At 47.7% G+C, this 20,998-nt stretch overlaps 7 protein-coding genes across 7 annotated transcripts; 4 read left to right on the forward strand and 3 right to left on the reverse strand.

The window, feature by feature from the left end:
* Nucleotides 1–22: 22 nt before the first annotated feature.
* BDQ94DRAFT_160068 (transcription factor domain-containing protein) lies at nt 23–2,860 on the reverse strand (the record flags this gene model as incomplete). Its single annotated transcript, XM_026769161.1, has 5 exons — nt 23–1,388; nt 1,453–2,174; nt 2,290–2,441; nt 2,484–2,721; nt 2,786–2,860. The coding sequence occupies 5 exons, from the start codon at nt 2,858–2,860 to the stop codon at nt 23–25; spliced, it is 2,553 nt and encodes an 850-aa protein (XP_026625513.1).
* A 5,195-nt stretch (nt 2,861–8,055) lies between these two features.
* On the forward strand, nt 8,056–8,784 carry BDQ94DRAFT_171251 (uncharacterized protein; the record flags this gene model as incomplete). Its single annotated transcript, XM_026771712.1, has 1 exon — nt 8,056–8,784. The coding sequence occupies one exon, from the start codon at nt 8,056–8,058 to the stop codon at nt 8,782–8,784; it is 729 nt and encodes a 242-aa protein (XP_026625514.1).
* Nucleotides 8,785–10,120: 1,336 nt separating this feature from the next.
* On the forward strand, nt 10,121–11,386 carry BDQ94DRAFT_171252 (uncharacterized protein; the record flags this gene model as incomplete). Its single annotated transcript, XM_026771713.1, has 1 exon — nt 10,121–11,386. One exon carries the CDS (start codon nt 10,121–10,123, stop codon nt 11,384–11,386), a length of 1,266 nt encoding a protein of 421 aa, XP_026625515.1.
* Nucleotides 11,387–13,446: 2,060 nt separating this feature from the next.
* Nucleotides 13,447–15,303, reverse strand: BDQ94DRAFT_145331 (thiamine pyrophosphate-dependent dehydrogenase E1 component subunit alpha). Its single transcript, XM_026766623.1, has 5 exons — nt 15,105–15,303; nt 14,850–15,037; nt 14,738–14,799; nt 14,473–14,682; nt 13,447–14,422 (listed from the first exon to the last, which is right to left on the reverse strand). Exons 1-5 carry the CDS (start codon nt 15,206–15,208, stop codon nt 13,652–13,654), a joined length of 1,335 nt encoding a protein of 444 aa, XP_026625516.1. The 5' UTR covers nt 15,209–15,303; the 3' UTR covers nt 13,447–13,651.
* An 818-nt stretch (nt 15,304–16,121) lies between these two features.
* On the forward strand, nt 16,122–18,295 carry BDQ94DRAFT_145332 (putative biotin-dependent 2-oxo acid dehydrogenases acyltransferase). Its single transcript, XM_026766624.1, has 4 exons — nt 16,122–16,367; nt 16,463–16,566; nt 16,622–16,693; nt 16,754–18,295. The coding sequence occupies exons 1-4, from the start codon at nt 16,196–16,198 to the stop codon at nt 17,822–17,824; spliced, it is 1,419 nt and encodes a 472-aa protein (XP_026625517.1). The 5' UTR covers nt 16,122–16,195; the 3' UTR covers nt 17,825–18,295.
* A 26-nt stretch (nt 18,296–18,321) lies between these two features.
* BDQ94DRAFT_42522 (uncharacterized protein) lies at nt 18,322–18,894 on the forward strand. Its single transcript, XM_026775735.1, has one exon. It carries the CDS (start codon nt 18,477–18,479, stop codon nt 18,777–18,779), a length of 303 nt encoding a protein of 100 aa, XP_026625518.1. The 5' UTR covers nt 18,322–18,476; the 3' UTR covers nt 18,780–18,894.
* On the reverse strand, nt 18,322–20,667 carry dot1 (histone methyltransferase DOT1). The gene has a single exon (XM_026766625.1). The coding sequence runs from the start codon at nt 20,511–20,513 to the stop codon at nt 19,011–19,013; it is 1,503 nt and encodes a 500-aa protein (XP_026625519.1). The 5' UTR covers nt 20,514–20,667; the 3' UTR covers nt 18,322–19,010.
* Between the last annotated feature and the right edge of the window lie 331 nt (nt 20,668–20,998).

Raw genomic sequence — 20,998 nt, forward strand, 5'->3', positions numbered from 1 at the left:
GATCACGAGGTGTACGCAAGTGTCACACTTCCTCCAAAAAGTATTCGCTTATTTCCAAGCCGAGTCCTAAATTAGGTGGGAAAAAGGACCCTATGATCTGCCCTGTGCTTGGATCATAAGGAAGGCTCTCATCGTAAGTATCCTGAGCGGTGGTATCCTTGTCCGTATGCATGAGGTCCGGACTTTCTGAAGCAGGCTGGCCTTTTAAATGGGCTTCCAGAGAAGTTGACGGATCTGAGAGCGGTAAAGGACCACATCCAAGTTCATTAGTCTGCGGCTCTGGAGCAGACGAAAGTCCGGTTGGTCCAGGTCCAGGCGTAACAGAAGTGCCGAATCTGCTAGGGATGGGCGGGTTGGGTAAATTCACGCCCGCATATTGTTCGATACGGCGCAAAAGACCTTCGCATAGTAAGCGAGCTTTCTCCGAGGCCGCGTTGGTATTTGCGAGTATAGCAAGCCATTTAAGTGCTCTTTCGGTCGCCTTAGAAACCATCGATGCTTTCTCTGGTACGTGGCAAACACCAAAAGACAGTTCCATTAAAAGGACCGTGGTTGCTTGTACAAGAAAATGCAGTATACACCACCAAGGTGACATTCTGTACAGCGCAGCAGCATCTAGCCCATCTGGGAACAATCTCAGCATATGGCAAGCTGATTCCACGCACTCAGCTGCTGTTCTCTGACAGAAATCCTGTATCTTTTCATCTGGAGTTTTGCCATCCTGATTCACAGGATTGGAACGGCGCAGACATGGCCGTGTTATTCCAATTTTGGTGCTATAGAAAATAAATGCCAGGCTCATTCGGTGGTTAGATATCGAATAAGTAACCTGCGTGGATTGGGTCGAGGTAAAGTCAAACTCCTTAGGAAGGCTCAGAAGCCATGATTCAACGTCAGATGTAAGACCTTGTATAGCGAATTCTATCCCCATCCAAGACGTGCTCGCTGCTGAGGGACTGTAAAGCTTATTTATCATCTTCTTTGATATCAGCATGAGCCGAATGACATGGAGGAAGTGCAACGATCCGGAGGGAGGACCGGAAATTGCGCCTGTACCCTTGGAGATTGCTATTGAGTGTCTGCCCATCAAATCAAAATCTGTATGAATTCCTTCAGTTCCGTGTGAGAACCGGAGGCAATTTATAACTTCATCCTTCCCGAAATCCTTTTCGTCAAATGGTACTGGGAGAGGTGTTGTATAGACAGTATCATCTATGAAGGAAGGCCGTCCCGTGATTATGCTAAGTCGGTGATCAAGTGTGTAGAGAGACCACCATACACGATATCGAATCTCCCTGGAAGTATCCGAAGCAGACTTGCTCATGTTGCGCAGATGCAACCCAAGACCAAGGGCTCCCCGAACAGCACTTCCGCAGATTCTCCAGGCACTTGGTATATTTGTAAGCACTGACATGAATAGCCGATTCGTACCTCCCGACATGATATACGTACCGGTTGACATGCCCCAATGAAAGCATGTATAAAGCTGTTAGCCCTTCCACTTGTAATTGCTGTAGGTCAGGATGATGAAAGCTCCAATCATCTATACTCAAGACCCTCGCTCTTGAGAAATACAACCAGTGATTATTCTTGTTCAGCTGCCATTCTGCTTCAGAGATGTAAGCATACCTAGCAGCAATCGCAAATAATAGGTTCAAGACTGCGAGCCACTTGTTACCCGTATGTAACCTGGTATCGTTGAAGAATGCGTGGAACTGTTTTCCAAATGGTGTGGTTCCTATGATTGGGAAGGTAGGATGCACCCAATCCAAATAGCAGTTGTAGAGCTTTGAAGCTACATCCTTTGATGGTAGTGCATATGCCTCTTGTCGCTCGATATTTGGCAGTTCTTGATCATCAACATGGTAATTCGATGCGGAGATAAGACTACTATCAGAGGTCGATAAAAATATAGCTTCGCTCGGAGTACCGTGCTCAGTGTCTCCATTGATATCTCGGCCTAATGAATGTATCCATGATATTTCGGAGCTTTGACCAATATAACCAGTAGCTTGGGAAACTTCGTCCTTGTTGAAGTCTTCATTGATGCAATCAAGGCAGTGGCTTGAGTCAACATATAGTGACAACTGGGAACTGGTAGCTGAGAGAGGTCTTTGAGTTCCGGGCAAGGGGGTTCGCCCATCGGGGGACAAGGAAGGACTAGAGGACTCTTCCTACTTCCGGTCAGTATAAACACTCGAAGAGAGAGGGCGAAGGGAATATAACGGGCTCAGGAGGATCAAAGGATATGATTTCAACGAGAGCAAGGCGAGGGGCCTGTATTCATACCACAGTCAATGCAAGGTTCATCAGCTGCTCATTCGTAATCCCAAATCTGCTGCTCAGGTTCTTCAAAGCATCTTCGTAAGTCCGTATTTTGGCCTCCAAGCTAGCCAATTGCCTTGGCGTACCAATTTCTCTGAAGTCAGCCACGGAGCCATCTGATCAGATTCAGACTCACCTCTTGGATTTCTCCCTTTTACCATCTGTATAGCAGCAAATGATGCCAGCCTCACGGCAGTTGCGACAACCGGACTTATCTCCAGTGCACTTTGTCTTTCTCTGTCTGCAGGATTCACATGCTCGGCTCACGTGACGACGATGAAATCTACTTGGAGTTGGGAATGTTTCCAGCCCTTCTGCTAGCCTAGGAATTGCCATCTTCTTGCTAGTCAAAGGATGCTCCGCTCTGTGGGAGGACAATGCATGAGATGCACTACCCTTGAGATCCTCAGTTAACTTTCGGACTGGTAGATAGACGAGAGGGTGATCGGATGGCCCTCACCACATCGCTGTAGTTGTGCGAACCGGTCGAGGATATCCTGAAGGTCGGTTGTTCTGGCCAAGATGGATACTGCATTGTGCTATGATGGTCTAAGGAAGAAAGTCCACAATCCTGTCCAAGCAATCATTAGTAGCTGTTCTGTAGCAGCGCCTTAGAGAGCTCATCTTGATGTCACCCATCACTGATACCTTGGAGAGTTGAACAATTGCAGGATGATACACCAGAGTAATCGAGAGGATGTCGCTAATGTTTACGAAAAAGGTAGCTGAGCTGACTCTGAATATATAATTTTAAGACTGAGTTCTTCAACGAAAGTATAGGGATGTAACTCAGCCCGAAAGAGAGTGAAACTAGCTTTGAAAGAGTAACGTCTCATGGTTCATCAAAAATCGAACCCTCGATTAGTTTCTTCCCCCCCAACAAGATTTCTTTTGGTGAAAAGTGCAGGCGGAAAGCGCAGTCGTGGCTACTTCCCTTGTGTCTCTTGTTTCCCTCCAGCCGAGGATCGGCCCGTCTCTGAGTCTAGATGCTAGGTACCAAATAATCAACCAGAAAAGCGAGACCTCTAGGAGACCAGGTATTAGGGAGACCAGAATTGCCGCTGATTTCCATGGATATGAAATGGTAGAGTGCTACCAGCCCCGGAAAATGCAGGGAATGTAGACGGATTATTCTCCATGATTAGCCAGCCGCTCACTGAGTACCGTTTGCTTCAAGCGTAACCGCATCATTCTCTTTGACTGGCTAGACGGCAGTGTTATGAGAGAGGGTTGAGGGCTTGAGACAAGGTTAAACCTGGACCAGTTCATCGTTGTATTTAGGCAGGATATGGAGTACGTGATGGGCCCACGAGGATACTTCCATCATCTTCGTTGGGGCCAAGCTAAACAATGTGCTCATAGTGATTAGCTTCTTTGGGCGAACCACGGTCGACATCAGCAGAGTCTGTACTGCATGTAACGTTCTCAGAGTTTCTCCGTCATGTGCCTGCCAGCCTAGCGGAAATCCTGGATAATGGCCCAGAGGATTAAACTTTGCCCTGCGCAACTAATACGCATACAGAATAAATTTTCCACTCCTTGAAGCATATTTAGGTGCCTATTCGGACCCGACCAGCCGAATATATCTCTGTATCCGGGTCACCCTCTTCGTAGTCGGTTATTTGCAAAGGCTTAAGGTGATAATTTACTGATCCAAGAACATTCGCGTGTATCAAAATATCTATTATTTCTAGAAAAAACTGACACTACCATTCGAAAACAGATTGATGATAAGTGAGTCAAAATTTAATAAAAACACAAAGCTTTGTTATCATGAATCGTACATATAATGTGGCCCGATGGCTTTGTTTCAACATGCGTAGTGGATGATAACTATTACTCGAGCAGATGAATTATAGTTCAAAGTACGTATTGAGTGAAACATAGATTCTTTTCAAATTAACAGACAACAGATGAAACGATCTTTAGAATTCCTTACAATTGTCCACTGGATAGACGAGACTGGAGTTGCAGAATGCGGTAGCGGGCCGGGACAACAGACTCTGCCATAGGCCCCTCCCAGGCAGATATATTGAGTATCGTGTTAGTCATAGACTAATGTATTCAGGACGAAGGTGCACCATCTGTGATACTGTGACAAGCGATTTCACCATAGCATCCTGATCGATTCACGGAGTAGCCTGATAGTCCATCTCCGTAGCCTTCCAGCCATAAGGAAATTTCATCGGCTGTGTGCAAACTTGAGCAGGAGATTTATAGGGATAATATGGTCCTACGTTACATTCCTAACTTAAAATCGAATCACTCATTAGTTGATCGGTACCCTCCACATTTACCTTGTCAATTGCCACAGTATCATGCCACTTTCCGTGTAGAATATGTTACCTAAAGCCTTAGGCCTGATCCACGGTACAAGGGCTAAACTAAAGGCTCATGTTCTGCAGCCTAATTACACATAACGAGAATAATGGTATAAGTTTCTAGTTTTATTCAGGACTTATCTCCAGAATGAACCCCCACTATTTTACTCTTAACCAATGCATCGGTGATATCCACCGAACAGAATTACATCTGAAATGATACTGATGAATAAAGCTGGACCAGACAGGCGTTGATAAGCTGGACCAGACAGGCGTTGATTGCTTTGGCCAGGTTGTGGTTTCGTGAAGCAGGAATTAGTGGTGGTGGTGGACATAGAGCAGGCGTTGTCCTGTATACCAATTCCGCAAACCGGCACATATTCTCAGGAATCGGTCATATTCGACTGTGGGGAATATGAATGACTTTGACTGCTGTAATAGACGCCTTGAGGCTCGATGAGGCAGTCTGGTTGCTGGAAGTGATATAAACAGAGAATAAGGCTACAGTGAAGAACCATGCAGCCTTGGCTTTGCCCGTTAAATTATCTTGAGTCACAGAACTCGCACATTTTCTTTCACGGCACGTCCCGCTTTCACGCTGCTTGGTTGTGTGTGCTACAATAGGTATATAAATCCCTGCTTCCCTCGCTTTTCTCTGTCTATCCAATCTTCCTTCTCATCACATCTGAAGTTCTCCAGCCTCTGAGTCACCGAAACGCATGTTACGTATTTGATCCCTACAGTCCGATAGGTTATAATAAAGCAACCTATATACCCGTTGATGTCTCTACCACATTGTGTACAATGGAAAGTGGTCTACCCCAAAAGCTTCATGACTCTCACGACACATCGAAATGCTTTACGTATCACTTTGGAATGATTGAGTCGCTTCCTGGGGTTGCGTTCGGCACGTATATATATAATCGGGACTGGATCATAGGTAGTACCTAATTCACAGCGTCCTGGAAATTCTCGCGGCCGTTCTTCAGTTGAGGATGACTGGCTGTTGCATGTGGATGTGGGTAAAAGAGTATTCTCCACTACGCTGAGGACAGCTTTAGAACTCGCGAAGCTCCTATGCGCAAATACGACCACTCGGGCATTCGAGGTTCTGAAGTGTTGCTCTCATCTCAGTTTTGGGAAATTAAGCTACGGTCCGCTGCTTTTGAGGGCGCAGGAGCGTCTTGTGCGCTGCGAACATGTACTTTCTATCGGTATCCCTTCCGGGGGTGTTGTAGGGGTTTAAGGCGACAGAGCTTGCTGGACAACCGAATTGTATGAATGCAGTCTCAATATGCACACTTCAACATTTCACGATCGCACAAATGCCTTTACGAGGGATGACTGCTACAAGCGTTGAAAGATATAAGCCCAAGGAAACTCACAACGACTTCCTCACAATTCAGAGATTGAGGATTTTTGCGTACCCAACAGGGAGCAAGCAGGCCATACCGGCTGATCACTGCCATGCCCACGACAGCCATGGACTGCACTCCAGTTTGAGTGCTGCTGGTGTCTTCGCCGATGTAAAAGACAAATAAACAGCGAAATGCAAGGCAACGAAACATATGTCTCACGGGCTCTCCAGGAAATAATAGTCTCAGCACGCAATTACGTCTCCACCAGTCCCGAAACCCAGGTCCACCGGCACCTGCGGATGGAAGAAGCATACAAACGTCTCTAGGCATTTTCATTATCGTGAATCGATTCTTAGTATCATTCTGTGAAAGCTGCATAGTTAGCTCATCTCAACAGTGCAGTCTCTATCAGGATGTATAGTGTGAACTGCGCTGATGGGATTGAAGAACATGAATAGATTCTGAACTTGTGCGAGCTATCGGCTCATTCCCATTTGTTTAGCTTTGCGTTATTGTATATGTTTTCTTTGGCGGGTTTAAGCTTATTAACGATATTCTTCTCCTTCCGACGGTGAAGGGCCTGATGGCTAACACCTGTGTAACAGAATTAATGAGCTGGAAGACTACGAATTTCATTGGGTAAGTTTTGGAGCATTTCTTCATCTCGAAGATTGACTCTCTATTAACAACTTGTAGCAACCGGAAATGGCACTGTGATATGGCCTCCATCCCTACGGAGATATGCGTATGTTCAATACCGAGGGTTGCTTCACCGACGCAATGATATCAGACTAGCCTTCGACATTGGAGCATGACTGCTATGGGCATTCAATGTCGATTTCCTACTGTTGATAGTCTATCTCCGAGCGCAGTTTTTGCTATGACAAAATTGAACTAGTATACAGTTAAAGGTTGACTTCTGTGTCTTCTATACCTGTCATTGACATACCTATTCAGCTATCCGATGATGACACAACTAGAAGGTGCGTAAAAGCCAAGTAAAATGATATTTAGGAAATGGGCGAGTACATCCTAGTAATTCAGGGGGGTAAAATCCAGAAACATCCACATCAAGCATTACATACAAACTGCAGGGTGTGATTCAACGCGATGTAACCACAAGAATGCCGGCTGCATCAATATTGTGATCTGCGGGATAGAGATCTCCTTATATCAAGGAAAGGTCCGACAGAGCGTCGTGAAGACCTGCGTACTGCTATTGGCGATTATGGATCCTGATACGGGAAACTTTGGTGTAGGGATGAGAGCATAACGAGGATGTATCATGTCTTGCTGACAGCTTCCTGACGACGGGGTAGGCAAAGGTAATATAGGTTTCCATCCAAATAGGGCATAACAGGAGCCATCTTGGGATGCCAAGCCATTCGCAAGACTTGATGGCCATGGCATGTCAACGCCATTAGGTAGCCCCTTTCATAGAGAACTGAAAAGATGCAATCTTTATTTTGGTACCTTCCGGAAACATGATGGCAAAGTGAAAAAGCTCAGGAGAAGCATTCCAGCTTTGTACATTCGCTGTTGCCAAACTTTTGTGGCATAATTAACCAAATGACTTCTATTTCTACTGGTGACGATACCACTACGCTGCTTCCTGGCAGGAACCGAAGTGACCAGTATAGCTTGCGGAGTCAATATGTCATCAATTTCTATATTAAGCCTATGTGAATCAAAGTGGCCCATGGATGGAAAGAAAATTCTGAGTCGAAGAACTATATCCTCTATTCTTAGTTTCTATTGTTCTGATTTCTGAGTATCTCTTCTACAACCCTCAACCTTATATTCAAGTTTTATCATTTGAACACTTCTACCCTACTATCTACCGGTTTACAGCAAGCTTCCTGCTGCCTACTAAAACTACAAAACCATTCCTACCTTCAGAAACTCCACTGGACACCATATCATCGCTACTAAATTCCCGCCCGAAACATCTCAGACACCGACTTCCCTCAAAAGCTCCTCTGCATAGGCGACTCTATTCACCCTCTACCCTGTCAACCAAATCTTCAGTATCCATCTTAACCATCTATAAGATGGCTCCTATCCTCCTCTCCAATAATATCCGTACTCCCTTCAGATACTTGAATCGCATCATTCACCTTCGCAAGGGCAAGGACAAGGGCAATACCAGAGCCCAGCCCGATCTATCATCAGCCCTAACCCGACTCTTCGCCAATTCTGAGGATGACGATGAGGAATTGTCTATCACCCACATCACGGAGTCTACTTCCCAGATATGGGTCGAAGACCAAGATCCAGCCCTCGCTACCTTACTCGCCGCACTCTCCTTTACCATAACGACCAGCACATCCGACAGCTCTACGCTTCTTCCACTTCTTGCTTCTGCCCTCGACATCCTATCCACCTACACTCAAAATCACAAAGTCAATACTCTTCCAATCTATACCGCCCTCTTGCGTCATCTAGACACCTATACCAGCTATCTCATCTGGGATCATGAGATCCTTCTTACAGATGCAGAAATTATCTTTACCGCCTCCAGTATTCCAACCCCTAAACACCGGGACAACATCATCCTCCAGCTGGAATCCGCATATGTCACGAACTACGAGACGTGCAAGACGCTACTAAATCGCCTGAATCAACTAGTTGATAATGAGCTGATTGAACGTGCGGGTTGGATATTTCCTCGCCAAACTGGCTGGGTAGAAGCAAGGAGAGAGGTTATAAGACTTGAAGAGACTTTGAGTGAAATCAGATGGGCTGGCAATTTGAAGGAAGTCGAATACGTCGATTACTGACGTTTTTCTAACCGCGCTTTCCCTCCTGTACTGCCTTTCTCTTCCCGTATCCTTTCTGAACGGTGCCAGTCTTTCTTCCTATTCTTTACTCATCTCTTGCTCTCATCTCTCTATTACTACCTCAGTTGAGTGAGCCATATACTGGCTTTCTCAGGGCGGGTGGTGGGAATATTTCCTATTGTCTTTTCTTTCTTTTCTCTTCTCTCTGTTACTACCTCAGTTGAAAGAGCCGAATCTTGGCTCTTTCAGGGTGGGTGGTGGGAAAATCTGTACTATAATATTTTTCTTGTCTTCCTTAATTATTTTATTCTCTTTTCTTTCCCATGCTACCATTATTTCACTTGTCTGTTTCGAGTCACATTCTGTTCACCTAGCATATTGTGTGATACCCTTGTACCTAGTTATACTGACACATCGAATGTCAGAACATCTTGAATTATCCACAGAGTACAATCCTATACCTGTTATACCACACAACTACTTTCAGGGCCGAGTATGAAATAATTATACCCCCGGCCCCGCGCATTATCATCGATATATTCTTCACCATCCGTGTCAACACAGCACCTTTGAACTAGAGACCATGAAGGTTGTTGATCTACTTTACATGCTAGTAAGGGGCGATTTGCTTTTAGGCTCGAAACCTGTTGATGCGCCGGCTACTAAACTGGAATTGATAAATTGTGGCTATCTGAGCAACTGAGGAGATATATGTCCCAATATTGGCTACGATCGTGCCATGCGTACTTTGGTCCCGAGTAATGGAAGGGGTTATTCATTCTAGATACATAGATAAATACAGCAACTTAAGCACCAAAAGTGATATCAAGGATACCCGAAAAAGGCCTGTCCCAGCCCCACATAGAGAGTAAGACTGAATATGAAAAGCAGGTTCGGTAAGGAAGAACCACATTTAAGCATTGAAGATAAAAATGGATAAGGCGGTAAAAAAAACAAAAAAAAAAAGGAGAAGAGACATTCGCAAGGAAAGAAGAAAAAAATAATAATATAATTAGGAATAAAAAACACAGAAGAAGTCAAAGAAAAAAAAAAGAAATTAAAGAGAAACAAAGAGAAACAAAGAGACAAAAACTAGGTTTATGAAGCGCGGAGATAGAGGGAAAAGTATAATGAATGGAATCAACTATGAAAGCTCGGATTTCCAACATTACGTGTAGGAACATTTCGATCAGTCTTCCTACTTCTTCTCGCTAAAGCTCATCCCTCTTGCCTCTCATCCATCTGCTAAGTCAAGCCAGCGCTCCATTGCTGCCTTCCTTCAACGTGTCCCATTGTCTCAGAAGTATTCGTCCCTTCCGCCTTCTACTCGACAAACATGGCCACTGCCAGACGGTCTGAGGAGCCCGATCGGCCTGAGACAGACCTGGAGTCCTCTCAAGACGAATCGTCAGAGTCGGAGCGATCTTACGGCTGCGAGTCATTCTTTATTACGCGCGAAGAATACCATGATGTCTTGATGCATTGCAACGCCATGCAGCTCAATCCATCCCTCCGTCGATGCATTCCTGATCTCGTCCACGAAAAGTTCGAGATGCTACACGCTACGATCTACAATTGGACCTACACTTGGACACGATGTGACTCAATGTCAGATCTTTCACGGGCCGACAAGCAGGCAATCGTTGCCAGCCTTGATGGCTACTGTGTCCAGGAGGACTGGGATACCATTCATGCTCTCCTTCCCCCTGCCACTCAAGAGCATATGGGCCCTGTTCTAGCTGAAACCATGCTGTGGCAGTACATCTGTAACAAATTTATCGACACCCCTTTCTGGTTTGTGGATGGAAAGATCAGCCCCACAGATGCCAACGGCGATCCTCAGTTCCACCAAAGACTTCAGTATTTTTACGACAGATTCCGGAAATCAGACGCCCTCAACGCAGCTTGGTGGAAATCGATCACTGTCACCGAAGCTAACGCCCGCAGCATTATCGACAAACCTAGCACGGAGCTGTCAAAGGACACCAACGCCCGGCGCCCGATAATCCTCAAAGACCTTACCGAGGAATTGCTTGAGCGCCAGGTTTTCCAGCTTCTTCTCAGCCCGCTGGAGGATGAAGCAGAGATCACTCGGCGTAACAGTGCCCTTCAGGCGCTTCTCGAGTCCGCCGCGGATTTTATCATTTACACTGAGGGTGGAATGTTCGGCAACAGCAACGTCGACCGGCTTCCCGATCTGCCCGCCTTCCACTATGATTCGGAAACTATGACACCGCATTCGCACCACTTCACCAGTTATTGGCGCACGCCGAGGTTCGCGCCTCTCGCGGGGGGGCGAGTTCTGATCGTGACTCGCCCGAGCTTATCCTACACCGATATGAGATCTTACGGTCCACGTTACAAAATTCCTCATCACCGAGTTTTCAAGGCGGAAGTGTTCGTGGAGAGGAAAAGACCGAGGACGAGGCAGGCCTCACGGACTGGGTCTGTAGGCGGTGCAGCAAAAGCAGTGGAAACAACTACGGAAAGGCCAACCAAGAGACCAGGGAGACGGGGCGCAAAGTCTGGCGGGTCTAAGAAGAGAAAGGTGCCACTGGGAGAGCAGCTGCCGCCTCTGAGGGAGTCATTCTGGCGCCAGTGAACGACATGCCTCGTTTTTACGATGGCTATCCTCTTTTTACTCTCGCTTTTTCCCTCCTTCGTAGTTCCTCTCTCTTCAATTCTTGTTGTTTTATGTTTACATATGTAACTGCGTCTGTCTGTAGAGTTATTAATGTTCCATCTCTTCAATCTGTACGTGAACCTATGATGCCGCAAGCATGGATCTTACTCCATCTACTTCTAGGCTTGCAGGTTCTGTCTACCTTCTTATTTCCACGGAACACAGAATACAAAGACAATGGTATCAGGACATCTGACTACCCTAAGTGACTGACCTGAATTCTAATATTTTATTTTTCCGGAACCCCAAACCGGTTATCACCGCCAAATACTCGGTATGAAAGCCACTGATACATTCGTCAGGACATATTATTGCTGCTAAGCTAGACCGCTCCCGTCAGCTTCGCATATCTGACAAGTTGTATTATTCTTACTTCTTTGTAATCTGGAATCCCCCGTGTACCCGAAGCCATGTCATATCATCCAAGAGAGAGGAGACTAAGACGTGGTAATCCGGTTTCAGAACGCTATAATTCATTACTGATTAGGACGCTGGCGACGGGGCTACTTTGAACCGAGCTAATGGAGAGGCCGATGGCCAGATTAGACTACCTGTAAAGGTCCTGTCCCAAACACCACTATCAAATTCGAAAACTGCCTGCAGATGGGAGTGACGGGGAAATAGGCTTCCGGCATCGAATGATTGCCTTGTCTGCTAGGAAGGATGTGTTTAGATGAAGCGAGGTGGCTGGTGTTCCCGTCTGCTGATCCCTCCATAGTTGCTCAGAAATCCCAGACTCTTACTCTCTAGGTTACAATTATCTGAATCAGGGGGAGATGTGGTCATCAAGGTTACAGTAGCATTTAGTACACTTCACACCGACAGAGACGCCGCTATTCCCGGCCCATTGTGGTCTGGAAGGTGCTGTCAGAAAAAGGTTTCCAATGAGGATACGGGCTAACTCTCAGACTGCTCTCAATCTACGGACCAAAACGCATGTTTATCTTTTGACGTATGCAGGGAGGCAGACGCCACCGCGGATTATTGGTTTCGCGGGTTTCACCGGACTGGGGGATCTGGGCAAGCAGCTTACCGTCCCGACAAGGTTTGACAGGCGTTTGTGCTATTCCCTGTGGGCTGGCCCGTGTTTCCGTGTGCTGAATCGAATGGTTTTTCGTCATCCAGCAAAGGTCGGAAGAAACTCCAGGTCCCCAGATGAACGAGACCAAACGGGGGAAACGGTGAGCAGACGCGAGCCCAAGGAGAAGGTTTCCGGGTTTCTCGTATCGGTCTCAGAAGTATTGAATGGTACAGAAATGGGTATGGATGTTCTGAAGGAGATGATGGGTGCAGAGTCTGATTGATCAGCAACCATGTTCTCAACCATGCTGTCGATCCATGGTGGCTATAATTTCTCCTGGCCATTGCTATTGTGTCCCTATTGATCCTTTTCCGTGTTTAAACTTGGACTGTTTCCAATGTTGTCCCTATAAGCGCCATGGGCGTAGATCTTTTCTTTCTACCCTACCCTGCCTACTAGCCTGCCCATTTCAAAGGGAAGTATGGCTGCCCAGCAGTTTCCCTGCAGAAAGCGTTCGTAACCTGGTCACAAGCTTGTAATCAGGTCATACGTAGTGCTTGCTTGGCAACAAGCCTGTACTCAGTGTGTCACAGTTCGCCAGGGTGCTAGCAAGTCTGCCACATTCTATTGGTTAGGCTGGTCGGTGGGGGAGATTGTTGTTCACTGACGGGTTCTATCCGGTGGCTTCGCAGAAATATATTTAGTACTGCTCATCGATTGCCATACAACTAATAAGTAGTAAAATCACAATAGGATGTTAGCTTAGTTGGTTGTCTACATAGGTGTTCAATTGGTCAGTAGATATATTTCCTGGCGATACATAATTCGTCCAATTGAGTACACTCTGGTTTGTCTACCAGACGAACCGGGAGCAAGGTCCGTCACCCCTGTTCGATCGTGTAAGCGAGAAACTGGAGCAGTACTAGTAGCACATCAACTGCAGCCTGGAGATTTTCGTGACCATCCTCACTATTTTACCTTGCGCTGCCATATCTGAACGTCTCGGTGAGCAAATATTCGTCTCACAAAATGTCATGGAAGTGGCATTATAAATGTTTCTCTATATGCTAAACAGGTTGTGCGGCTATAAACATCAGAGAAAGCCAGCCACTTAACTTCTCCATGATTTAAGCAGACAAAAAGCGTCGATTATGATGACAGCTCTATCGTAACCCATTTACGCCATCCTGGAACTGATGCAAATCATACTCCTCAGGATATGTCTCCAATATCCTCTTCAGCTCCTTCATCTGAGCCTCCGCCTCCTCTGTCAACTCGTCATAAACCCCCTCAAACGCTTCCCTCAATGGGGGCTTCTTCTCCCGCTCTGCCTCCCCAAACTCCCTGAGCACCTCCTTTCGAATCTTATCGCGCGTTTCCCGCTCTAGATCTTCACTCCAGTGACCTTCATTTTCCAACCACTTCCGCAACCGGATAATTGGGTTATCGCGCCGTTTCCAGTCCTCGACTTCAACCCTTGCCCGGTACGCAAAGCTATCATCACTAGTGCTGTGATGTGATACACGGTAGCTCATCGCTTCGATTAGGACGGGTTTACCGCCACCTTGGAGGGCGAGACGACGAGCTTCACGCATTGCCTCGTAGACGGCGAAGATGTCGTTGCCGTCCACCCGGATGGTGTCAATGCCGTAGCCAACACCGCGGCTAGCGATACCGTCGCCCCGGTATTGTTCTAGTGTAGGGGTGGAGATCGCATATCCATTGTTGCGGCAGATGAACACCACGGGACAGGACCGCGTCGCAGCTATATTCAAGCCCGCATGGAAGTCTCCTTCGCTGGCGGCTCCTTCGCCGAAATAGCAGGCAACGATTCGCGCCGGGGTATCGGGGTTCTGGAGTGATTGTAACTTGAGAGCGTAGGCAGCACCGGATGCTTGGGGTATTTGGGTTGCAAGCGGGGAGGAGATTGTGTGCTAGGTATAGTTAGGTAATGGCTGCGCGGTTATGTGTGGAGGAGACGAACTGTTCGGGGATAGTTGCACCCATAATGTACTGGCATGTTACGGCCCTTGCTGTTGTCGAATCTATTGGCAAACAGTTGGCTCATGAAGTTTTTCAGGGTGAAGCCTCGTTGCTGGAAGACGCCTGCTTCGCGGTACTGGGCGAATACTACGTCGTCTGGGGTTAAGGCTGCGGCGGATCCGACACTGATCCCTTCTTCGCCGGCAGATACCTAACAAAGTCAGCTTCAATAATTATGGAGACTTTTATAACAGTAATAGGCATACCATATAGAAGCTCAGTCGACCCTGCCGTTGCGCTTCAAACATGATGACGTCCATGACACTGACTGGCTGCTGTCAGATCCAGAGCGGTAGCATGATATATATGTAACCCAACCTGTCAACATGTTCTTGTACCATGCCAGAATCTCTTCCTTTGGCACATCGATGGACTTGCGCGACTTGTCGACCAGTACTCCGTCGGAGTCCATGACTCGGTACGTAGGGATATTGGACATTTCGGTAGGGTTGATGAAGGTCATATCGGTAGTGAATTTGCTATTGATAGCCCCTGGAAACCGGACACTGCTACTGTCAGCTTCGCCCATATTCTCTGCTATCTGAGCTGGTTATCTTATGTGAGTGACCTTACCGATCCGATCCAGGGCGCTGCGATATAGAATTGCTCCATCGCCGAGGGACCCTCGAAAGTGGTTGTGAAGAACGCAAAAAACGTGCAGACCGTAGAGACTGCATATTGAGAATATTATGGGAGAGGAGGGCCAGCCCTGGGTGTTCAGGAAGTGCGATGGCCTCACCTCATGATAGAAGGGCGTTATTCTTAACTCGAGGAATGCTGGGAATGCGGAGGCCGGCTGGCGTCGGTCCTGAGCGCGGGTGTCTTCCCCACCCGCCGATAGCCGAACTGGGGTAGAGCTTTAGGCTGTATCCACGCTGCGATAAGCGGCCTGATACTGTAGATATCAACTCCGTACGGCAAATGATGTCAGAAGGCAGGTAATTTGATTTTCCTGCTCATCGCAGTCTGAAAAGTGCTTTTTCCTACTCAGTACGGAGCAAGGTTATTCCACGACTAACTTGGAGCTCCAGCAAGGGACTCCAGAGCTTATTAAGCATCAACATCCCAGCTTCATTAAAATGGAAGTATAAGGCTCCAAGATTGACCTAAACGCAACATAGACCGGGGGCACTCTTGAGAAGAGTTATCTATATAGGCTCACTAATAGTATATGGCTCTCCTCTTACTCTCGGTTCTGCAGTTCTCTTTGGATAACTTTTTGACCACCGTTACGTGCCTCATTAGAAGGGATGCCTTTACACATCCGTGCAACTGGAGCTAATAAGCACTAGGTGATCAAAAAGAAAACCAACATCCCAGCGAAGATAGTTATACCTCACTTCTTTATACTCAAAGCTGTAAAGAGAGAATAAAGCGAAAGCCAATCCAACTGGCTGTGATGTATAGATCGGTGCGCACGTGCCATGTTCCTATGGCGGAAGAACTAGCGGCCCGAAGTGCGGGCGGAAGTGGAAATGCGGAGTAACATCACGTGCAATTATGCTAGTCATCGGCTATCGTCGGGGGCCGGCGTACCTGGATAACAACAGGGTATTACTTACATACTCCCCCATCATCCATCCTGCAGCCGGAATGCTACATCTGACTCCCTCCTTTCGTGTGTTCTCACTTTTCCGCACGTCAAAGCCGACGCCGGGTTGAACATGAATATTTTGCGCTCGACTGGGAGCTTGTCCCGGGCTCTCCAGCTATGCCACGGCCCAAGGACCTTGCCAACGATCCGGTGCCAGGCACGACCTCTTCCTCGTCGGAGATTCCATGCCGCCGCCTCACTGTGGGGTGTAAAGTCTCAGGTATTGAAAGATGTTGGTGAAGGTAAGGCATTATTGTCCAAATGACCATCTTCTTATCCCTTCATCACTACCCCATTAGCCTTCTATTGTCGGTTGTTTACATTGCATTTTCCACAGGGATAACGGAGGTCCAAATAATCCAGTGGTACGTTGAGGAGGGAGCGTACATTGAAGAGTGGAAGCCACTCTGTCAATATCAGTCAGATAAAGCGGTTGATGATGTCGGTTCCCATGTTCTTGAAAGACTTGCTCTTGACATAGAGCTAATGACCATAGATCACCTCGAGATATGAGGGCGTTGTTAAGAAGCTCCACTTTCAAGCAGACGACACTGTCCCGACGGGGAAGGTAAGCATGACTACAATTCGAACTTAAAAATAGGCTTGCTAATTGTCAAATCTTCTCTAGGCGCTCTGCGATATAGAAGTTGAGAACGGGAAATATCCAGATGATAACCCGCCGCCGGTTCCAAAGACAGAACCGATAGAACCAACACCGGCCAGGTCTTCTCCCACAGAAACTCAACCACTACAACCGACACAAACTGCTCCATCTACACCAGTAAACGGCATCACGAATAACGGGCCAAAATCGCGGCATGCAACACTCGCTACCCCGGCGGTTCGCGGGATGCTGAAAATTCACAATGTGAACATTGAAGATGTACAAGGAACAGGCAAGGATGGGCGCGTCCTCAAGGAAGATGTCCAGCGCTTTATCGCCGAGCGGGATCAAGCACCTTCAGCACAGCTTACTGCCCCGGGGGTGCAAGAAGAGACCGCTGTCAAACTCACACCAATCCAAAGTCAGATGTTTAAGAACATGACGAACTCCCTCAGCATCCCGCAATTCCTCTACGCCGACGAACTTAACGTTAATAACGTAATGGCTATTAGAAAGAGGCTGGCCAACGACCCCAAAGACCCTAAAAAGATCAGTCTGCTCTCTTTCGTCATCAAGGCCATGTCCCTCGCTTTAAATGACTACCCGCTTCTCAACGCGAAGATCGATACCACTGATCCCGCCAAACCACAGTTGATCATGCGAGCAAAACACAACATCGGTGTCGCCATGGACACCCCTCAGGGCTTGCTAGTCCCCAACATCAAGGACGTGGGCAATTTATCGATCCTAGATATTGCCGCTGAAATCCTACGCTTGAACGCACTCGCAAAAGAAAGAAAGCTCACACCCGCAGACCTCAGCGGTGGCACAATCACTGCTTCCAATATCGGTAACATTGGAGGTACATACGTCGCGCCAGTAGTCATACCAAATGAGATGGCCATCCTCGGCATTGGCAAGTCCCGAACAGTGCCCATCTTTGATGACGCTGGTCAGGTTACGAAAGGCGAGCTCGTGAACTTTAGCTGGAGTGCCGACCACCGAGTGGTGGATGGCGCCACTATGGCCCGGATGGCTAATCGGGTTCGGGAACTCGTTGAGTCGCCGGAGCAGATGCTGTTGAATTTGCGATAGCTTATACATAGAACTTCCCATGTCGGATGCTTGCATCCGCGATAATGACTAGCGCTTGCTGAATGCCACATAGCATAGATGTCTGCAGATGAAACAAACGTTTCCGCCCAGCCTAGCCTAGAGCAAGTTGGGTTATTAAACATCACCCTTCACACCGTCGTACACCCAACTCTTATCGAGTAAGAAATAGCAAATCATCTGAAACAAATACGATGGTTAATCAACGGGGCCAAGTCTCAGATGGGATACATATAACCTCCGCCAAATAACCACCAATACGTCCTAGTAGCGGATGGTGAATATTTAAGTAGTGAGCACCAAGTGGGTGAAATCCCATCCACGCTACCGAGAAATAACCACAGTACTCTAGCGTCTCCCCACGGCCTGAGGGCGTACGTGTTTCCATCCCAGACTAAAGTCCAGTAGGAAGAGCCCAACGTCCGCCGAACTGACCGACCGGCCTATCTGCAGCATTTTTTGAATAGGATATCAAATCACTTTATTCTGATATGCTTTCTTAGTCTATTCTTAACTCCGCGTGGGCGGGTGCACGCCACGTCGGAGGTTCTGGAGGCTGCCCCTAGCTATCCAGCCAAATAATTCTATATACAACACTCGAAGTCACAGCATCGCAGTCTTTTCCGCCCGATGTATGATTCGGCTCGCTATCACTTCATTGCGACAATACCGTATGGTGGCGACTCCGCTTCCATGGTGCTGGCTGATATGTTCACTGGCTTCAAGGGTTGCTCGCATCAGCCAGGCTCTGTTGCAAGGACGCTATGAAGGAGGGCGGTGGCTAATCAAAAGTTCGAATGTCGGTTTGATAAATGCCAGGGATGCATGCTATGCTGTTAGAGGCGCACAAGCCAAACTGTCTTCAAAAGATGCCATCTATCCACAATGTACCATCGTCTCACGGGTCGTTTCTCATCACAGCTTCGAAGATCAATAGCAGAAGTGGGCAGATTTATGTACTGAAAATAAAAAGTACTAGGATTGCCCTAGCACGCGCTGATGCAGATGCCTGAATGATAAACCTTGGTATCACGTCCTAAGCCCGACCATGGATAAATGCCAAAAAGAAAAAGAGAAAAAAAGAAGAAAGTATCAATACAAGAAACCGAAAGTAGTGGAGCATTGCGGTCGTGAAACGAGGAAAGGCATTCAGGGAGGTAGCATCAGATCATTGCATGCTATCTACGAAAGCTTTCAGGCGGGAGCTGTCCTTGGTCGCGATGAAGTAGGTACCGCCAACGTCGGTCCAACTTACGCTGTTCGACCAATAGTTCCTCTGCTTGACTTTCAGTAGATTAATGGGCGAGTTGAGATTGCGGGATTGGATTTTGTGTCCCGCGGGCACAAAGGATTTCAGGGATACGATCTGGCACCCTTCCTTCATATCCAAGAAGTGATTGATTAGTTCGTTATTCAATTGCGGAGTGAACGCCTGATTATTGATCAAGATGACATCAGCGCGTTTCAGAACATCGATAATGGGCTGCTCCTTCAGGAAATCACCCCTAACGAGGTGCGTCTTCCCGGGAGCGATGCCCCATAGCCGACATCGTGACCTGAATTCCGCCTGCTGCAGATCGGCCAGGTCACATGCATTGTCCATCATTTCACAGCCCCAACTTTCACATCCAATCTCAAGCGCCGCTTGGAGGACAACGTTACCAACTCCGGAGCCCAGGTCGACAAAAACTTGACCGGACTTTAGCCCCGTTTCCTTGAATATAGTGCTAATGAAGCGCGGAAGAAGTTCTCCGTACACGTTGTCCGTTCCATTCTCATACTGGCGAAGCGACTCGACCCGAGGCGAGACAGTGCGCGAGTATATTTGATTCAGGATCCTTTCCACGTGAGGTAAATTAAGGCGGCTCGTCGAATCCAGTTTCTTTGCGATACTGCCATCACGCCTTAACCGCACGATTGCCTCATTGTACTCGTTCACAACACTCCGGAAATCCGCTTCAGATGAATGGGCAAGGGCTCGTCGTAGTCTGCGCTTGATTCCAGTCGATTCATTATTGAATTCGTCTGCCGCTTCGTCTGGGATATAATTCTGTGACACGATGTCGAGGACCTGAACAATGTCGTCGATAGGCTTGAAATCATCATGGTCTCGAGGCACCACAAGGTTATACCTCTCCGGGGCCGAAGTGCTGGGATACTGCAGGAGTAGCTCCGGTAGCGGCTTGGCTGCCCCAAACGCAGGCTTAAAGTTGCCGGCCTTCTGGCGAGATGTAATATCGGCAGCATGTATCATAGGGAGTGACCGGACGCTATCTTCGGAAAAAGCCTTTAAGGATCGCACGCGCCTAGCAGGGTCTGGTTCCGCGCTATCGCCTGTCCTAGCCCGTTTGCGCACCTCAAACGAAGAGTCCGTGTCGCTCGCATCGTCATCGCTCGAGAGCCGTAATTCCGGAGTTTGACGCTTCCGACTCTGCGCCGGTGTGCCATGTCGCCTTTTCGCAGACGGGGGGTCACGGTCCCTGGAGACGGATCTGCTTGCTGATTGTTGCGCTTTGAGCTGAGCAGGAGGGGTTCGGGATGAGGGACCTGGGGTCTGGGACGTGGATCGCGAAGCAGGAGCGGTTCGCGTCTGAACAACCTTGCGGATCTGAGGCTTCTTCGGTTGTAGAGAAAAGGCGCCTCCTTTCTGGAGGTGGTCGAAAAATCCCATATGGCAAGACAAACGGGAGTCGCACTATAGGGGAGCGGGGCGGCAAAAGAGGCGACAGCGATGCGCTGGAAGATATACACAGAAGAGAATATAATATATACGACGAGTAGGATATGTACGACAAGACAACAAACGGCAAGGGGAATAGTTAGCAGGCTCTAGTGAAAGAGAGATTCATGCAAGATGCACGCCCGAACGGCAGTGGCACCCACGAAGCGGGAGGCGGAGAAAGTCACTCTCCGATTCCTCCGAGTCACCTGATCCGCCGCTCTATTTACTACAGCAAAAGCAGCTCTGTCCAGAATGCAAACACACCAAACAATGCAAACAAGCTCATGATATCAGGATCGCAATTTAATCGATTATCACCATAATCACCACTAGAATTCAATATCATACCATTCAATCCAGCAATTGCGCTTCACCACCCCCAAACACCACATCAACGTATATCCAACACAATCACTGTCACATAGTGTCTGTGA

Source organism: Aspergillus welwitschiae, assembly GCF_003344945.1.
Source record: "Aspergillus welwitschiae strain CBS 139.54b unplaced genomic scaffold BDQ94scaffold_19, whole genome shotgun sequence".
Classification (NCBI taxonomy): Eukaryota; Fungi; Ascomycota; class Eurotiomycetes; order Eurotiales; family Aspergillaceae; genus Aspergillus; species Aspergillus welwitschiae.

Coding starts and splice junctions, on each gene's coding strand:
- BDQ94DRAFT_145331 (XM_026766623.1), bottom strand. CDS start 15,208: ATGCAGTCTCTACGGTCTGCACGTTTTTTGCGTTCTTCACAACCACTT. Junction 15,038..15,104: donor CAGCGCCCTGGATCGGATCG/GTAAGGTCACTC, acceptor TGACAGTAGCAG/TGTCCGGTTTCCAGGGGCTA. Junction 14,423..14,472: donor GGTGCAACTATCCCCGAACA/GTTCGTCTCCTC, acceptor AACTATACCTAG/CACACAATCTCCTCCCCGCT.
- BDQ94DRAFT_145332 (XM_026766624.1), top strand. CDS start 16,196: ATGAATATTTTGCGCTCGACTGGGAGCTTGTCCCGGGCTCTCCAGCTA. Junction 16,368..16,462: donor ATTGAAAGATGTTGGTGAAG/GTAAGGCATTAT, acceptor CATTTTCCACAG/GGATAACGGAGGTCCAAATA. Junction 16,567..16,621: donor CAGATAAAGCGGTTGATGAT/GTCGGTTCCCAT, acceptor TAATGACCATAG/ATCACCTCGAGATATGAGGG.
- BDQ94DRAFT_42522 (XM_026775735.1), top strand. CDS start 18,477: ATGATTCGGCTCGCTATCACTTCATTGCGACAATACCGTATGGTGGCG.
- dot1 (XM_026766625.1), bottom strand. CDS start 20,513: ATGGGATTTTTCGACCACCTCCAGAAAGGAGGCGCCTTTTCTCTACAA.